Source organism: Micromonas pusilla (genome assembly GCF_000151265.4).
Source record: "Micromonas pusilla CCMP1545 genomic scaffold MICPUCscaffold_12, whole genome shotgun sequence".
NCBI classification, from domain to species: Eukaryota; Viridiplantae; Chlorophyta; class Mamiellophyceae; order Mamiellales; family Mamiellaceae; genus Micromonas; species Micromonas pusilla.
The window spans coordinates 338,919-355,805 of NW_003315893.1; the positions used below are offsets into that span (position 1 = coordinate 338,919).

Below are 16,887 nucleotides of genomic sequence, written 5' to 3' on the forward strand. Positions count from 1 at the left end.
ATACGACTAGCTAGAGATCCGGGGAAAGGTCTAACACGCCGCCCTAGCTAGAAGATCAACCCGGCGCCGCGCTCCGGCGGCGGTTCGTCGAGCGGAGGGACGGCACCGAGTGTGCGACTTTCCTCGTCCAGTCATCCTGAGCCTGTCATGTCAGCAACGACGAAATATATTCAGGCCGACGATTCGTTTCCCCGCGCCAGATCTCGCGGCGTCCCCCACGGGCGCCGTCCACGGCGCGACCACCGCGCGCACGAAGACCTCGCGGACATGCTCGCATTGCTCGAATCGTTACCCCCCTACGAGTACCGTGCCGTTACCGTGCCCGAGAATGTGCCCGACGGCTTCTTCGAAAAGCCGATCAAGCAACCCCCCGGGTACGGAGCCGAGAACGCTTTTCCGACGATAGAAGAAGCCGAGGCCGACGGATGGACGTACGACGAGCGCAGCGCGCGATGGAGCATGCCGTCGGACTTCCAGAGGGAGTTGAAGCGCACGCAGAAGTGGTGCAAGAAGCTCGCCGGTGACGCGGCCGACGCGATGGACCTCGATGCGCTGCGGGACGCGCTTCAGAAGCTCAAGGAGTGGAAAGGGGACCGTGGCCGATTGCGAATCCTACCTCCTTCGTTCGATAACGAGCACCTGCCGACAGACGAAGTCGGACTTCTCCAACGTTTTGTTCGATGGACGACAGGAGCCGGCTATGCCGACGTGCTCTCCGACGACGAAGACTCCATGCGCGCCGCGGTGAAGGAGAGAGCGTCCGCGCTGGAGAAATTCTTGAAGCGCGTCCGGAAAGATACGTACCACGAGCAGTTACTGGCGGCGAGCGAGACCGGGTGGAGCCGAAGGGAAGCGGGACCCTCAAGTGCGGGAACCTCGCCTGCGAAGATCGTGACGTGAGCCGTGTCAAAAAGTGCTCGCGCTGCGGAATCGTCGCCTACTGCAGCAAAGAATGCCAGGTCGCGCACTGGCCCATACACAAGGCGATGTGCGACGAACAGAAACTGATGCACGCGGAAACTGGGAAGTCGCCGCTAGAAAAGGACAACAACACGTTGGAGTGGTACAGTTCGCTGAGTTTCATTCCTCATCTCGTGCTCATTCAAGCGTGGCGACAGCGCGCGAGTAGCCCGCTCATTCGCGTGCAAGGCATGCCGAACCCGAAGTTGGCTTCGGTCGAAACGATAAATCGCGCCGTCTGGGACGAGGACAGCTACGGAAGAGACGTAGAGAACATGGACTTCCTCCGCATGCGATACGGGCAAGCTGACTTCGACCCAGACGTACACTACTACGCCATCGTCATGGCCGGCCACGTCGGATCGGAAGATTGGACCGCCGTCATTCCGCGCTTCCGTTTCCCCTGCCCGGCGGAACATATGGATGACTTTGTCAAAGGCTGCATTGCGAGTTCTCCCGTGATTCAATGCATGGAATCGTTCTACGGTCCTACGCACGCTCACGACAGCCGGCGCGATCGGCGCGTGCGTTTGCGAGGATTACGAGGCGCATCGCGACTGAACGGAAAAGAAGGAATCGTGAAGGCGCCGCTGCCGCATTTCGAGAGCTGGGACCCTCTCAGCGATCGTTGGACCGTGCGTCTCGACGACGGCGACGAGCTCGTGCGCGCCAAGGCGGAAAACGTCGAGTTTCTCCCGAGGCGCGTCCGACTGCGCGGGCTCAAGGGGGCGCCGGAGATGAACGGTTTGACCGGGGGCGTCTACGACGTGTTAGGCTCGTACGACTACGCCGCCGGCCGCTGGACGGTGACGTTGGACGGCAGCGGGAAGACACTGAAAGTGAAGCCGGCGAACTTGACATTTTTGGACGGCGGCGACGGAGGCGGCGACTACGTGCCTCTTTCTGTGTGGAGATTCCAACCTGAGATTGGGAATTGAATTTTCATTGAGTCAGCCTCTGTCGAATGAGAGGGTAGGGGTAGACGAACGCGAATCATCAGCGCGAGTTAGACGAACGCGAAGACGACGAACGAAACGGGACTGCTGCTTATGATAGACGAGTTGTAGTACGCGCGCTCGAGTGCTGCGCGCGCGTCGACGACGCGCGGCTCTTCACCGCTGATCTTGGCGCGCGCCGCGGCTCGTCACCGCTCGCTCCACGGCCACGCGCCGCCGGGCTCGAACTTCACGCCCGCGTCCGCTCGCGTAAACCCGAACGAGATCTCCGGGGAGAGGTCTAACACGCCGCCCTCGAAGATCAGCGCGGCGCCGCGCTCCGGCGGCGGTTCGTCGAGCGAATCGTCGTGCGTCCGAACCAGCGGATCGTCGAACGGCTCGCCCGCAGCCTCCGCCGCCTCCGCCGCGAGGTTCGCCCTCCGGAAGTGCTCGTCCAACAGCAACGCGCGCTCCGCCTCCGCGTTCTTCACCGCCTCCGGGCGCGCCTCTCGCGCGGCCTCGCGGTCCTCCATCGCGGTCGTCCGCGCTCTCGACTCGCTCTCCGTGGGCACCGCGCGCCGCCAACGCATCTCGCAGTCCCGCAGCGAGATCTCACCGCCTCGCACCTCCAGCTTCGTCCCTTCCTCGCACGCGATCCGAACGCGCGGCACGCGCCCGAGCATCGCGCCGCCGTCGCAGTGCAGCGTCGCGCGTATGCACGGCGCGTCCGGGTCGTACGCGTCGCGTAACTCGCACTTGTACACCCCCTCCGCGAGCCAATCGTCGTCGCAGAGCTTCGCCTTCGGGCAGTAGAAGCACCCGCCGTTGCCCTTGGTCCCGTCAACGAAGAGCGGCGATCGCAGCGTCAGTATCGGCGCGTAGCGCTCCGTGTCCGGCAGCGCGCTGTCGTCCACGCTCGCGTAGCACGACACGGAGACCTCGCCGCCGACGAGCGATATGTTCCCGGCGAGCCTCGCGCGCGAGGCGCGGCCTTCGCCGTAGAAATTGAGCGTCCCGCCCGCGCCGCCACCGCCGTCGTCCGCGGCGGAGACGCACCGCAGCGTCCCCGAAGCCTCCGCGACGTCCGCGCCGCCTTCGACCTCGACCCACGGCGCGCCGCCGCCGCCTTCGACCTCGGTCCCGATCATCACAGGAAGTGGCGCGAACGCGCCAGACTTCGTTACCGCGGCCGCGGCGTAGCGCTTGAGCGCGCGATTCGGCCTCGGCTTGGACGCCGCGTCGTTCGCCGACTCTTTCGTCGCCTCGAGAAACGCCGTCGCGAACGCGTGCGGTCCCCCCCCCGGCCCGCCCGTCGCCGCGCGCGCGGCGAACTGCGCCTGCAAGTCGTCGAACGCCTGCATCGCCGCGTTCTTCATCATCTCGTCCTGCCCGAGCGGCCCCGCGGCCATGCGCTGTTTGAGCTTGTCGAGCATCGCGAGCGCGGCGGTGGCGGGATCGTTCGCGGCGGCGCGCGCGGCTTTCACCGCGTCGGCGGGCTCGTACCGCCTCCCTTCGCGCGCTCTGCGCACCTCGCGCACCGCCGCGAGGAGCGGCGCGGCCGCGGTCTCCGCGCGCGATCGCCCGCACGCCGGGGACGGGAAGTTCTCCACGAGTATCGGCAGCGGCGCGTCGTCGCCGCCGTCGCCGAAGCGTCGCAGCAACTGCTTCAGCGTCGCCGGCGCCGACTCGATGAATTCCAGCGCGTCCGTCTCCTCTCGCGCGAGCTCCTCGCCTCGCGTGAAGACGCAGATCGTGTGCCGCAGCACGCCCTCGCCGAGCCGCGCGACGAGGCGCTCCATCGCGACCGCCTCCTCCTGCGTGAACCGATTCGCCGCGCTAAGAACGAACACGAGCGCGTCGACGCCGCCGTCCACCTCCGTCGTCGACGCGAGGAAGTCCGAGATCCGCCGCAGGTTATCTTCCAGCAGCGCGCCGCTGTCGCACGTCCCGGGGGTGTCGATCACGCGCAAGATGGTGGACGGCGTCGTCGCGTCCGGCGGCGGCGGGGCTGGGACCGCGCCGTCGAGCGCGAGCGGCGGCGGCAGCGGGTCGTCGTTCGCGTCGAGCAGCGCGACGTGCTTCTCGCATCGCTCCGTGACGGACGCGAGCGAGCGCTTGGCGACGAACGCGTCTCGGCCGAGGAGGGAGTTGCCCGTCGCGGACTTGCCGTTCCCGGTCTGGCCCACGAGCGCGATCGTCAGGCGGACGGGCTCGACGGGGGGAGGAGGGGGCGCCATGGCCCGCGCGAAGCGACGGAGTGATGAAGCCACCGTAACCCTACGCCCTGATGCCCTCCTCGAGTTTGTCAGGAGAATGTTAGTTTAATCGTCGTCGCGCGAGAAAGTCACGACGAACCCGCGGCGCCCGCCCGGCGCGGCGGCACTCGGCCGCGCGCGTCCGCGCGCGCGCGCGGCGAAGGATGCCTCGGTCGACGTCGCCGCGCCCGTCGAAGAAACGCGTCGTCGCGGCGAAGAAACGCGTCGTCGCGGCGGCGGCGGCGGCGACGGACGACGAGAAAGAGGAGAAGAAGGACGAGGCGTCGTTGCCGTCGCCGTCGTCGCCGTCGTCGCCGTCGTCGCCGTCTCTCTCGTCTCTCTCGTGGCGCGTCCTCTACGCCCTCCTCGTCCTCCTCCGACTCGCCGCGACGTTCACGACCGGGTACGTCCACCCGGACGAGTACCACCAGTCCGTGGAAGTCGCCGCGTCGGACGTGCTCCGCGTCCGCGCGATCTCGCCGTGGGAGTTCACCTCCGCCTCGCGTTCACCGCGATCGCTCGCGTCGACGTCGCTCACCGCGGGCGTCGCGTTCGGCGTCCTGAGAGGCGCCGCGTGGGCGACGTGGAGGGCGCGTAAGCTCCTTCGCGCGCTCGCGCTCGCGATGATGCGCGCATCCGCGAGCGCGTCGAGCGCGAGCGGGGGGCGATACGGCGTCCTCGCGGCCGCGGCGGCCGCGGCGGAGCGATGGAGCGGTGGAGCGATGGAGGCGACGTGCGAGAAGCGATGGCGGTGGGACCCGGGCGCGGCGCTGTCCCCTCGCGCCGTGTTCCTCGCGCCGCGGGCGTGGATGCTCGCGACGTCGTTCGCGCTCGACGCCGCGGTCGCATCCGCCGCGAGAGCGCTCGCTCGCGGAGGAGGAGGAGGAGGACGCGGCGGCGGCGGCGCGCTGGAGGAGGAGGAGGAGGAGGTGGAGCGCGGCGCGCGAGCGGCGGGAACGCGCGCGCGCGCGGCGCTCGCGTCGTCCTGGCCGACGCTCGCGCTGCAGCTCCGGACGTTCAGCAACGCCGCCGAGACGACCGTCGTCGCGCTCGCGGTGCTCGCGACGACGCGCGCGATCGTCGACGGGCGCGACCGCGGCCGGTCGACGCGCGCCGCGGGCGCGCTCGGCGCGCTGACGGCGGTTGGGACGTTCGCGCGGTTCACGTGCGTCGCGTTCGCCGCGCCGCTCGGCGCGGCGCTGCTGTCGTCCGCGGCGGTGGCGGGGAAGACGGAACGTCGACCGTCGTCGCTCGGCGTCGTCGTCGTCGGCGTCGTCGGGATCGCGTCGTTCCTCGCCGCGTCGTGCGGGCTCGCGTACGTCGACACGCTGTATCATCTCGGCAGAATCGGCGGCGTCGGCGTCGGCGGCGTCGTCTTGACGCCTCTGAACGCGCTGCGGTATAACCTGGATCCGACGAACTTGGCGACGCACGGGACGCACCCGCGATGGTCGCACGTCGTGGTGAGCGCGCCGCTGCTGTTCGGGCCGATGACGGTCGTGATGTACGCGCGCGCGCTCGCGCGGCGCGGCGGCGGCGGCGGCGGCGGCGGCTGTGGGAAAAACGGCGACGCCGCCGCCGCCGGTCGGCGGCGACTCGCGCGCGCGCTCGCGTGGATGTTCTGGCTCCCGATCATCCTCCTGTCCACCGCGCCGCACCAAGAGCCGCGCTTTCTGCTTCCCGCGCTGGTGCCCGCGGTCGCGTTGACCGCGCCGGCGTTGTGCGATTCGCGCGGACGCGGACGCGGACGCGTCGTCGCGATCATCGCCGCGTGGATCGTCTTCAACGCCGTCGGATTCCTTCTCTTCGCCGTCGCGCATCAGGGCGGCGTCGTCCCCGCGACGGCCGCGCTCTCGCGGATATACGCGCGCGCGCGCGACGAAGAGGGCGCGAGCTCGATGATCGCGGTGTTCTATCGGACGTACCCGCCCCCGCGCGCGCTCCTCGTGCGGTCGTTCGACGACGACGACGACGACGACGACGGCGGCGGCGGCGGCGGCGGCTCGACGAACGCTCGAACGTTCGAGCGTTGGCGACGGCGGCGGATGGACAGCGCGCGGTACGACGTGTTCGGCGACGCGGACGAGCTGAAGGGCATTCGCGTCGTCGACCTCGCGGGCGCGGACCCGAGCGCGCTGCTTCGCGCGTTAGGGGGCGATCGGTGCGCGGGCGGCGCGGCGGAGCCCGCGTTTGTCGTCGCGCCGTTCACCGCGGCGACGGCGGCGACGGCGGCGTGGCGACGCGCGCGAAACGTCGCCGCGACGAGCGCGAGCGCGAACGCCTCCGCGTGCGTCGTCGCGTTGGACGCGGATCGCCCCGCGTTTGAGCGCGCGGCGCACTTCAGCGCGGAGGAGATGGACGCGTATCTCGACGCGTTCGCCACGGGCGGCGCGCGCGGGGTGTGGCGCGCCGCGCGACTGGGGGTGTTTCGCGCGCGCGTCGTCGAGCTCGACGCGGACGACGAGCGACCAATAGCGGCGTAGCGGCGTAGTGATGTCGTGCATTAGGCGGCGGCCGCGCCGCGATAGCGTTAGGGTACTATCGACACGTCGACGATGTCAACGGCTCGGACGCGACGACTCCGGGCGGCGTCGACGAAAGTCAAGTGTCGGCACCGCATCACCGCGCGCTGCCATGCCTGGCTGCTGCAGTCCGCGCTTTCTGATGCCGCGTCTGATCATCGCTCGCGCTCCCACTCTCGTGGCCGCGCTCTCTCCGCACCCGCCGCGATGACGGGCGCGTCCGCGGACCCCGCGCGGCGCGAGGTCAGGGTGCGCTCGCGGGGGAAGATGCGCGACGTCGTGTCGCATCTCCTCGGCGTCTTCGCGGTGCGCCCCGCCCTCGCGTCGGACGATGTCATTCATTCATCTTCTCCCGTCCCGCCGTCGTCGAGTCGACTCGTCTCGTCCCCCGCCGACCCCGTCTTCCCTCCCCGCGCGCGCGCCACGTCGTCGCAGGACGCGAACGGCGACGACGGCGTCGTCGTGGTCGTCACCGCCGCGGGGCGCGCGATCAACAAAGCGATCGCGTGCGTCGAGATCGTGAAGCGCCGCGTCCCGGGCCTCCATCAGGTGCGTTCATGTTCGCACTGGTTCCCATACGACCGCGTCGGCGTGGTGAACGCCGTTCCTTAAGGACTTTTCCCGGCGTGTCTCTACGCCCACCCCTCGCTTTCAATCCCCGCCCTCGGCGCCTTTCAACTCCAACTGACGCCTTTCAACTCCACCCCGACGTTCGCTCGTATGGAACGACCCTCAGACGTTCGAGTCCTCGTCGACGACGGGGAACGGCGCGACGGCGGACGACGACGACGACGGCGGCGACGACGACGGCGAGGGAGAGGACGAGACCGCGACCGCGACGAGACCGAACCGACCGCGCGCGGTGACGGTCGCGTCGATCGCGCTGACGCGCGACGCGTCCAAGGTGGACGAATCCGCGCCGGGGTATCAACCGCCGGGCGGAGAGGGAGGGAGCGATGAGAAGAACGCGGCGGACGAGGCGGCGGCGGCGGCGGCGCCGGCGAAGAGTGACGCTCGCGTCCCCGGGCCCCCTCGTGCTCCCGAGAGGCGCGAGGGCGCGCCGCGCGGGAAACGACCGACCCGGCGGGGGAAGGGGAAGGGGAAGGGGAAGGGCGGCGGCGGGAGCGCGGGAGACGCCGGCGACGTCCCCGTCGCGACGGTCGGCGCGTGAGCGACGTCTAGTAGCTAGAAGATAGAAGAACGCGCGTACTGTAGCGTAACCTTAGGTCATCAAACAAACGACAGAAGCGATGATAGTCCGGACTGCAACGTATGCCGACTCTAGTGCTGACTCCACTGGATGCTCTTCAGGTCGATCCCCTCCTGAACCATCTCCCACAGCGGGCTCATCTCCCGCAGCTTCGCCACGTGCTCCACCGTCAGCTCCACCGCTCGGTCCACCTCCTCCTCCGTCGTGAACCGCCCGACGCCGTACCGAATCGACGTGTGCGCCATCTCTTCGTCCACGCCGAGCGCTCTCAAGACGTAACTCGGCTCCAAGCTCGCGGACGTGCACGCGCTGCCGCTGCTGACGGCGATCTCTTTCAGGCCCATGAGTAGAGACTCGCCCTCGACGTACGCGAACGACATGTTCACGTTGCCCGGATACCGCGCGTCCGCGTCGCCGTTGAGCTGGACGTTTTGGCATTTCGCGCTGAGGGTGATCGTCCATACGAGCGATGATATCGGGGTGGAGTTGAAAGGCGTCAGAAGCGGAGTTGAAAGGCGTCGAGGTGCGTCGGGATTGAAAGCGAGGGGTGATGGGCGGAGAGATGCAGGCAGACGCCGGGAAAAATCCTCAAGGATCGGCGTTCACCGCGCGGACGCGGCCGCGTGGGAACCAGCGTAAGGAGAACGCGCCTGATGCCGTCGATCAGTCGCCTCGACAGCCTCGTCGCGTGCTGGCGATCGTGCTCCATCTCCTCCAACGCGACCGCGCACGCCTTTCCGAGCCCGACGACGAGCGGCGTCGGGAGCGTGCCGGAGCGCAGCCCGCGCTCTTGGCCGCCGCCGCTGATGAGCGGCTCCATTCTCACGCGAGGCCGCCGCCGCACGTAGATGGCGCCGACGCCCTTCGGGCCGTACACCTTGTGCCCGCTGATCGAGAGCAGGTCGATCTTCATGTCCTCGACGTCGATCGGGATCTTCCCCACCGCCTGCGCGGCGTCCGTGTGAAAGAACACCTTGCGCTCGCGGCACAGCTCGCCGATCGCCTTCAACGGCTGCACGACGCCGATCTCGTTGTTCACCGCCATCACCGAGACGATCGCGGTGTCGTCGCGGATCGCGCCGCGCAGCTCCTCGAGGTCGATCAAACCGTTCGACTTCACGGGCAAGTACGTCACGTCCCACCCGCGCTGCTGCAGCCACCGGCACGAGTCCAGCACGCACTTGTGGTCCGTCTGCGTCGTGATGACGTGCTTCTTCTTCCCCGAGTAGAAATTCGCGACGCCCTTGATTAGGGTCGAGGGTCCATACGAGCGAACGTCGGGGTGGAGTTGAAAGGCGTCAGAAGCGGAGTTGAAAGGCATCGAGGTGTGTCGGGGATTGAAAGCGCGGGGTGGGCGCAGAGACACGCCGGCGAAAGTCCTTAAGGAACGGCGTTCACCGCGCGGACGGGGTCGTATGGGGACCAGTGTACAGAACGCGCCTTGATCGCCATGTTGTTGCTCTCCGTCGCGCCGCTCGTGAAGATGATCTCCTTCGCGTTCGCGCCGATCGCCTTCGCGACGTCGGCACGCGCCGCCTCGATCGCGTCCTCCGCCTCCCAGCCGTACATGTGCGTCCGCGAGTGCGGGTTGCCGTACTGTTCGACGAGGTAGGGCATCATCGCGTCGAGAACGCGCGGATCCACGGGCGTCGTCGATTGCATGTCGAGGTACATGGGGCGGCCTCGCATCTGGACGCCCTTCATCTCGATGTCGTCCGCGGTGATGGACGATGATGACGCGTCGGTCGCGGCGGACGCGGTCTTCGCGGGCGTGGACGCGAACCCGCGCGGCGCCCGCGACGGGGCGGCGGCGGGGGGAGAGAGACGCGAAGGCGTCGCGGGCGCGGGGAAACCCGCGTTTTGTTGCGCGAACGACGACGCGAGGGGGGGCGCCCCCATCGCGCGATGGGACGCGCGCGCGGCGACGCCGACGCCGACGCCGACGCCGCGTCGCGCGAGCGACCGCGCGACGGCGCCGCTCGCGCGCCGCATCGTGAAGGCGTTTACGATCGTCCGGACTCGATCGAGACCGCGCGCGTGCGTGGTGAGAAGCGCGCGAGGCGGAGTGACGTCGAGGGGGGCGGTGCCCTCGTGACGTGGACGGAGGCGCCGCCGGTGGCGGTCGCGTCTTGTCGCGCTTCGCTTCTCCGAGCCGCGGGAAAAAACGCTCGGAACGTCCGAGGACACCGCGCCGCGCGCGCGAGCTGTCGCCGTGGCCGTCGCGATCGCGATGCTATCGCCCGACGACGACGCCGACGCGCACTGCGTCCTGCGATGGCGCGGCGAGGACGAGGACGAGCGCGCGATCGGAGACGGCGAAGACGACGCGTCGTCCCCGAGCGACGACGACGACGACGACCGCGGAGAAGAAGAAGAAGGCGAAGAGGTAACGCACGATCTCAGCGATCGCGACGCCGCGGACGCCGCCGCGAGCGACCCGACGCGCGGAGTGTCCGACCTCTCAGGCTTGCGCCGCGACGCCGGCGGCGTCGTCATGGTCTCCGGCCCCGGCGCGTGCGGCGGGCAGCACGCGAGGGAGGACGCGCCCGAGGGCGTCGCGCGCGAACGCCTCGACGCGAAGAACGCGCTCGGCGACCTGCTCAACGTGAACGTAGACGTCGCCGTCGCGCTGGGGGACGACCGCGACGCGGGTGGTCCGACGCGTCCGACGCCGCCGCGCCGACGCCGCGACGTCGTCGCGCCGCCGAGTCCGAATCTGCGTCCCCCCGCGACGACGATACACAGAGAGCGCATCCCGCTCGTCGTGGACGGCGGCTTGCTTCCGCGCGCGCTGCGAGCGCTCGAGGCGCCGCTCGTCCGAATCGGCGCGGGGAAGATGCTGCAGTGCTTCGGCGAGTCACCGGGCCGAATGCGCGGGAAGTGCAGGCTCGTCCCGGACTCGAGCGCGATCGGCGTGAGCGCGAGCGTGTGCCTGTGGCTCGACCTCGACGGGTCGCTGCGACTGACGTACGAGAAGAAGTCGCGGCGCGGGGAGTTCGCGACGGAGGCGCGTTCTATCGATACACTGGTCTCCATACGACCGCGTTGGCGTGGTGAACGCCGATCCTTAAGGACGTTTGTCATCGTTTCTCTCCGCCCATCACCCCTCGCTTTCAATACCCGCCCTCGGCGCCTTTCAACTTCAACTGACGCCTTTCAACTCCACCCCGATATCATCGCTCGTATGGAACGACCCGGAGAGTGCGTCGCTGTGCGTGATCAACGCCAAACGCGCCGCGCGGTTTCGAGCGGCGGCGCGGCGCGACCGCGGCCGCGCGTCGGCGGCGGCGTCGAGTGGTGAAACGCGTGTTTTTAAACGCGAAAGCGACGGCGTAACGTCCACATCTTCGCCGTTTTTCGATGACGACGACGACGACGACGACGGGTCGACGTGCGAGTCCAAGCTCGCGCGGCCGTCCATCACGCACCCTTTGAAGAACGACGCGAGCGGCAGGCGCGTTCATGTTCACACTGGTTCCCATACGACCGCGTCGGCGTGGTGAACGCCGATCCTTAAGGACTTTTCCCGTCGTCTCTCTCCGCCCACCCCTCGCTTTCAATACCCGCCCGCGATGCCTTTCAACTCCAACTGACGCCTTTGAACTCCACCCCGATATCATCGCTCCTATGGAACGACGCGAGCGGCAGGGCGTTCTTCCTCACCCTCGGCGGCGGCGCGGGGAAGTCTAACACGTTCTTCTGGGCGCACGCGAAAGACGCGAGCGACGTCTCGGACGCGCTCGTCGAGCTCGAGACGCACCTCAGGGACCCCCCCACGCTGGGCTCCCTTCTCGGCGCGGACGACGACCGCCTCTCCGCGCTCGCGCTCGCGGCGCCGTCGCTGTTGAAGGCGACGGGGATGGACGGCGACGAGCGCGCCGCGGAGTTGGCGGTTCGCGCGCAGGGCATCGCGCTGCGCGGGATGGAGCGCGAGTTGTTGGAACGCGCGCGCGCGCGCGTCGAGGCGGCGAGGCGGAAGGAGGAGGAGGAGGCGGCGGAGAAAGCGGAGGAAGCGAAGAAAGCGGAGGCGGCGGAGAAAGCGGAGGCGGCGGAGAAAGCGGAGGCGAACGCGGCCGAACCGCCGCCGCCGCGGATACCGAGTAGGACGCCACCGCTCCGAACGAGTCCGGCGGCGACGACGACGCGGAGACGCACTTCGCGGCGGGAAGAAGACGACGACGTCGAAGCGTCCGCGCGCGGGGAGGAGCCGGCGGCCGCGCCGAGAGACGAAGCGCCGAAAAACCAAAAAATACCAAACGCGATCGAGCCGCCTCCGCCCCCGGGCGCCGCGGTGACGACGGGCGACCTCGCCGCGCTCTTCGCGGCGACGGACGCGCGCGCGGAGGAGGACAAGAAGAAGCGCGCGGAGACGCGCGGGGAGCGCGAGTGGTGGGAGTAAGGAGCGTTCGTCGAGTCGTCGAACAGATCGTAGTGATTGATTGATGTACACGCGCGAGCCGGGCCGAGGTCTCACGAGGCTATCCCTCCGGTCCCTCCGTCCCGCGCGGGGAACCCCCCCGGGGGCGGGGCGGTCTCTCAGTGCACGCCGTAGAACCGCAGTCCGCAGTACTTGCACTTCACCGGGTTCTCCGGCGTCGTGCTGTTGAGCTGGTAGTACGTGTTCGGCGCGCCGAGGCCCATCCGTTCGCCGTACAGATCGTGACACGCGCCCTTGGTGGCGCACGAGACGCGGTCCGCGTGGATGGGAATGGGGGGCACCTCCGCGATCATCTCCGACGGCGGCCGCTTGGTTTCGTCCTCCTGCGATGCGATCGATCGTGGGGTTACGGGCGTGGGGTCAGGGTTCACGGTTCAGGGTTCAAAACCGTCGTCGCGTGCGGGGCGGCGGCGCGAGCGCGATCGCGGACGCGCGCGCGCGGACGACGACGCGACGCGCGGTGATCGAGCCGAGCGGCGCTTTTCATAGCGCACCATCCACTTGGCCGTGTGCGGGGTGTCCACGCCGTCGACGTACGCCGGGCGCTTGCTCTGGACCGGGGGACCTTCCTTGAACTTCTCGACGCTTCCCGCGAGCCCGCGCGCGAAGACCGCGCGCGATGCGCGCGGGTTCGACCAGACGGTCGCGGCCGCGGCGAGGGTCCGGCGGAGCGCCATGTGTTCTGATGCGGTAGGGTTACCTCGCGCGCCTCGAGTCGCGACTTTTGGCATGGCAGACGATCGATCGACGAGATTCTGTTCGCGCGCGCGTCGCGCCGGCGCCACACCGCGACGCGCGGACGCCTCGCGCGCCCCGGTGGTGCATGCCCGCGTGCGCGGCGCTCCGCGGCCTCGTCTCCGCGCGCGTCGTCCTCCATCGCGCGCGCCTCGCGCTCGGCGCTCCCGTCGCGTCGTCGTCGTCGTCGTCGTCGTCGTCGTCGTCGTCGCGGCGTCGCGGCGCGACCGCTTCGCGAGGAGGGCGTCCCCGCGTCCCCGCCGATCGCCGCGCCGCGTCCTCCTCCTCCTCCTCCGGCGATCTCGAACCCAGGCTCCCAACGGGCACGCGCGACCGCGAGCGCGCGATGGGGAAGATCGTGTCCGAGACCGCGGCGCACAGCCGCTACCTCACCGTGTTCGACCGCGTCGTCGAGTTCGACCGACGCGCGTCGTACACGTCGTCGGACGCCGATCCTCCCTCCGCCGTCTCGACGCGCGTCTCGTACGACGTCGTCGGCCACCCTCGCAACGACTTCAAGTTCGCGGTCGTCTTCCCGTTCCACAGCGCGGACGCGACCGTGACGATCGTGTCGGAGTACTGCCAGGGCACGAACGGACGCTGCGTCTCGCTCCCCACGGGTGGGTTCGATCCGACGCGGCACGCGACGCTTCGCGACGCCGCCGTCGCGGAGCTCGCGGAGGAAGCGCGCCTGGACGGTGAGCGCGTCGTGGAGTGCCTGGTGAAGGGCGGCGACATCGGCGAGGCGAACGTCGAGAGCGGCGGGCACCCGGGGTTCTTGGAGAGCAAGTGGTGCGCGAACCGGTTCAAGCCGTTTCTCGCCGTGGACGCGACGGCGCTATCGGCGGCGGACGCGGCGACGGCGCACGCGAGGGACGCGGAGGAGTTTTCGATGACGACGGAGCGCGTGAGCGTGGAGAGGCTGAGGGAGTTGATGAGGGGGGGGGACATGATGGTGCCGTCGATAGTGACCGCGAACTTGGCGCTGGAGAAGCTCGCGAAGGACGGGCTGTTGTAGCGAGAGCGGCGCTCGGGCGCTCGCGTTTATTCGTCGCTACTAAACATTTTATCAACGAACGCGTCAGACACGCTTCTCGCGCGCGTCGTCGTCGTCGTCGTCGTCGTCGTCGCGTCACATCCCGAAGATGAACTCAACAACCTTCCCCCAGAAACTCCTCCGCGGCTGCAGCGACACGCCCTCGCGCGTCGGCGCGACCCTGTGCGGCCGCGCGCTCGCCGCCGCGCCGCCGCTCGGCCGCACGACGCTCCCGCCGCCGCCGCCGCCGCTCGCGAGCCCGATGCCGCCGTGCCGCGCCTCGACGATCGCCCGCGTCGCGTCGTCCAGCGGCTTCACCCCCACGATGCTCCCGCCCGCCATCGTGCCGTTCCTCAGCAGCGCCCTGCGCGCGCCCTCCTTCGTCGCGAACCTGACGTGCGTCCAGTTCGCGGCGCTGGAAGCCTTCTCTCCGTCGTCGAACGCGTCGAAGAAGACGACGTCGCCGTCCCTCTGAAACTCTCGCAACGCCGACGTCACCTTCTCGGGCGCGAAGCCGAAGACGGTGACCCAGCAGTCGTTCCCGATGTCCGCCGTAACACCCTGCGGCGGCGTGTGCGCGGCGTCGGCGGCGCTCGCGTGAAGACGCGGGCTTCTGCGCCGCCCCTTCGACCACGGCGTCCCCACGTGCCCGTCGTCCTTCGGCGACGCGCCGTCGCCGCCCGCGCCGTCGCCCTTCGCGGAGGAGCCTGTGAAGCGATCGGTCAGTCGAACGTCTTACCGGTCAAACGTTGAAAGGGAAGCGCGGGTGAAGAGTGACGACGGGAAAAAAAGTCCTCAAGGAACGGCGTGCACCACGCGAACGGGGTCGTATGGGAACCAGTCTCACCTCGTCCGCCGAACACTCGACGCGCCGTCCCGCCGCTCGCGCCGCTCGGGGTGTTCCCAGAGAAGAGCAACCCGCGCGTGGACGGCGTGTGCAGCGTCCCGCCGCCGACGCCGCCGGAGAAATACCCCTGGCCCCCTCCGGCGGTATTGTAACCGCCTCGACCCGCGCTCCGCCGGCGGCTTCCCCACCCGTCGCCCGGGGTGGCGCCGCCGCGGTCGCCGTGGTATCCGGAGTGCGGAGGATCTTCGGGGTAGTATCCTCCTCCTCCTCCTCCGCGCGAATACGCGTACGGGTCCCCCCCGTCGTGACCGCGCGGGTCTCCTCGGCGGTCGCTCGGGGAGGAGCGGAACAGCATCGGCGCGAAGGGTCGCGACGCCGACGCGGGCCCGCGAGCGCCGCGGCGGTCGTAGTACGGATCTTCTACCAACGACGCGTCCGGGCCGCGCGGATCTGGGTCGATCGCGAAGCGCCCGTAGCGGTCTCCGCGCGCGGCGTCGCCGTCCAGGAGCGAGTCGTACCGCCGCGGCGCGCTCTGCGGGTACTGCGGCTGCGGCTGCGATTGCGGCTGCGGCTGCGGCTGCTGCTGCTGCTGCGGGACGCCGCCGAACAGCGACGGCGTCGCCGCGCCTCCTCCGAACCCGCCCGTCGCGGGCGCGGTCCCCGGCGCGGGACCGAACAGCGACGGCGTCGTCGGCGCGCCTCCTCCGAACCCTCCCGTCGCGGGCGCGGTGCCCGGCGCGGCGCCGCCGAAGATGTTGCCGCCGGTGGTCGGGGTGGCGGCGCCGCCGAATATGCCGCCGCCGCCGAACAGCGGCGTCGACGGCGCGGCGGCCGCGCCGGGCGTGGGCGCGGCGGCCGCGCCGAAATTGAACGACGCCATGACGATGGGTGGTTTTCAAACGCCGACCCTCCTCGTGGGACGCGGCCGTCGCTCCGACGACGACGACGAAGACGCGCGCGACGATCGACGCCGCGGCTGATCCGTGCGCGCGATGTCCGGGACGCGCGCGATCGCGGTGGCGTCGCCTTCCGCCGCGCGCGCTCGGTGTGGGGAGGAGGGAGGGACCCGCGCTGCCAGATCTCTGTTCCCCCCTGCCGACAGCGACGATCGCGATCGCGATGATCGGTCGTCGCGCGCTTTTTGCTGGCTTTTTGACGGTTTGACCGCGCGCGCGCGCCAGCGAAAGGGATAAAACCTCGGTTCCAAGTTAACCTCGTCGCGAACCCATTCCCCCCGCCATAGCGTAGCGCGCCGACGCGGACCCGCGCGAGCGAACTCGCGCGCGCCGTCGGATCGCGACCTCGGGGGCGCGCGGACGCGACCCCGGCGCCGTCGCCGCGCGGGCTCGAAACCGCGAGCCCCGGAGGCGTCGAGCGCGTCGGTCGCTTTTTTCATTCGCGCGGGGGGGTTCGGTAGCCGTCGTCGACGCGGAGGACGACGCGGAGGACGATGACGGCGGGCGACGCGAAAGCGCGCAAGCGGCGCGCGAAGGCGTCGCCGTCGCTGCGAGGACGAAACGCGCCGAGGTGCGCGCCTTCGCGCCCGCGCGCTCCCGCCGCCTCCTCGCGCCGCCGCCGCGTCGCTCCGCGCGCCGCGTCGCCGCCGCCCTTTCCGTCGTTCACGAAAGAGACTCGGGTTTCGAAAAGAAGAGAAAAGCGCATCGATGATCGATCGCCGACGCCCTCCCCCCCCCCCCCCATACCCCCCCCCCCTCGCCTCCGTCCCACCACCCGCAGCGGCGACTTCACGGGCCAGACGCTGAAGATCTCGCTCCCGCAGTGGATCACGATCCCGAACGCCGGGCTCGCGTCCTCGATCGCGGTGATCGGCACGAACCCGGTCGACCGCGCGAAGACGATCGCTCAGGCGCGTTCTATACACTGGTCCCCATACGACCGCGTCGGCGTGGTGAACGCCGTTCCTTAAGGACTTTGCCCGGCGCATCTCT

The 16,887-nt window shown here is 69.6% G+C and overlaps 8 protein-coding genes across 8 annotated transcripts; 4 read left to right on the forward strand and 4 right to left on the reverse strand.

Moving 5' to 3' along the window:
- Positions 1-680: 680 nt before the first annotated feature.
- Positions 681-2,074, forward strand: MICPUCDRAFT_68598 (uncharacterized protein; the record flags this gene model as incomplete). The annotated part of the gene is made up of 1 exon (XM_003062303.1): positions 681-2,074. One exon carries the CDS (start codon positions 681-683, stop codon positions 1,896-1,898), a length of 1,218 nt encoding a protein of 405 aa, XP_003062349.1. The 3' UTR covers positions 1,899-2,074.
- Positions 2,075-3,616: 1,542 nt separating this feature from the next.
- MICPUCDRAFT_21626 (uncharacterized protein) lies at positions 3,617-4,132 on the reverse strand (the record flags this gene model as incomplete). The annotated part of the gene is made up of 1 exon (XM_003062534.1): positions 3,617-4,132. A coding segment is annotated over one exon (516 nt), but the record flags the coding sequence as incomplete, so codon positions are not given.
- A 182-nt stretch (positions 4,133-4,314) lies between these two features.
- Positions 4,315-6,633, forward strand: MICPUCDRAFT_52108 (glycosyltransferase family 22 protein; the record flags this gene model as incomplete). Its single annotated transcript, XM_003062304.1, has 1 exon — positions 4,315-6,633. One exon carries the CDS (start codon positions 4,315-4,317, stop codon positions 6,631-6,633), a length of 2,319 nt encoding a protein of 772 aa, XP_003062350.1.
- A 246-nt stretch (positions 6,634-6,879) lies between these two features.
- On the forward strand, positions 6,880-7,284 carry MICPUCDRAFT_52109 (uncharacterized protein; the record flags this gene model as incomplete). The annotated part of the gene is made up of 1 exon (XM_003062305.1): positions 6,880-7,284. The coding sequence occupies one exon, from the start codon at positions 6,880-6,882 to the stop codon at positions 7,282-7,284; it is 405 nt and encodes a 134-aa protein (XP_003062351.1).
- A 669-nt stretch (positions 7,285-7,953) lies between these two features.
- On the reverse strand, positions 7,954-9,571 carry MICPUCDRAFT_21333 (uncharacterized protein; the record flags this gene model as incomplete). Its single annotated transcript, XM_003062535.1, has 3 exons — positions 7,954-8,304; positions 8,514-9,125; positions 9,314-9,571. 3 exons carry the CDS (start codon positions 9,569-9,571, stop codon positions 7,954-7,956), a joined length of 1,221 nt encoding a protein of 406 aa, XP_003062581.1.
- Positions 9,572-12,418: 2,847 nt separating this feature from the next.
- MICPUCDRAFT_52113 (uncharacterized protein) lies at positions 12,419-12,997 on the reverse strand (the record flags this gene model as incomplete). Its single annotated transcript, XM_003062536.1, has 2 exons — positions 12,419-12,643; positions 12,815-12,997. 2 exons carry the CDS (start codon positions 12,995-12,997, stop codon positions 12,419-12,421), a joined length of 408 nt encoding a protein of 135 aa, XP_003062582.1.
- A 146-nt stretch (positions 12,998-13,143) lies between these two features.
- Positions 13,144-14,125, forward strand: MICPUCDRAFT_52114 (uncharacterized protein; the record flags this gene model as incomplete). The annotated part of the gene is made up of 1 exon (XM_003062306.1): positions 13,144-14,125. The coding sequence occupies one exon, from the start codon at positions 13,144-13,146 to the stop codon at positions 14,071-14,073; it is 930 nt and encodes a 309-aa protein (XP_003062352.1). The 3' UTR covers positions 14,074-14,125.
- A 62-nt stretch (positions 14,126-14,187) lies between these two features.
- Positions 14,188-15,818, reverse strand: MICPUCDRAFT_48541 (uncharacterized protein; the record flags this gene model as incomplete). Its single annotated transcript, XM_003062537.1, has 2 exons — positions 14,188-14,798; positions 14,939-15,818. 2 exons carry the CDS (start codon positions 15,816-15,818, stop codon positions 14,188-14,190), a joined length of 1,491 nt encoding a protein of 496 aa, XP_003062583.1.
- Between the last annotated feature and the right edge of the window lie 1,069 nt (positions 15,819-16,887).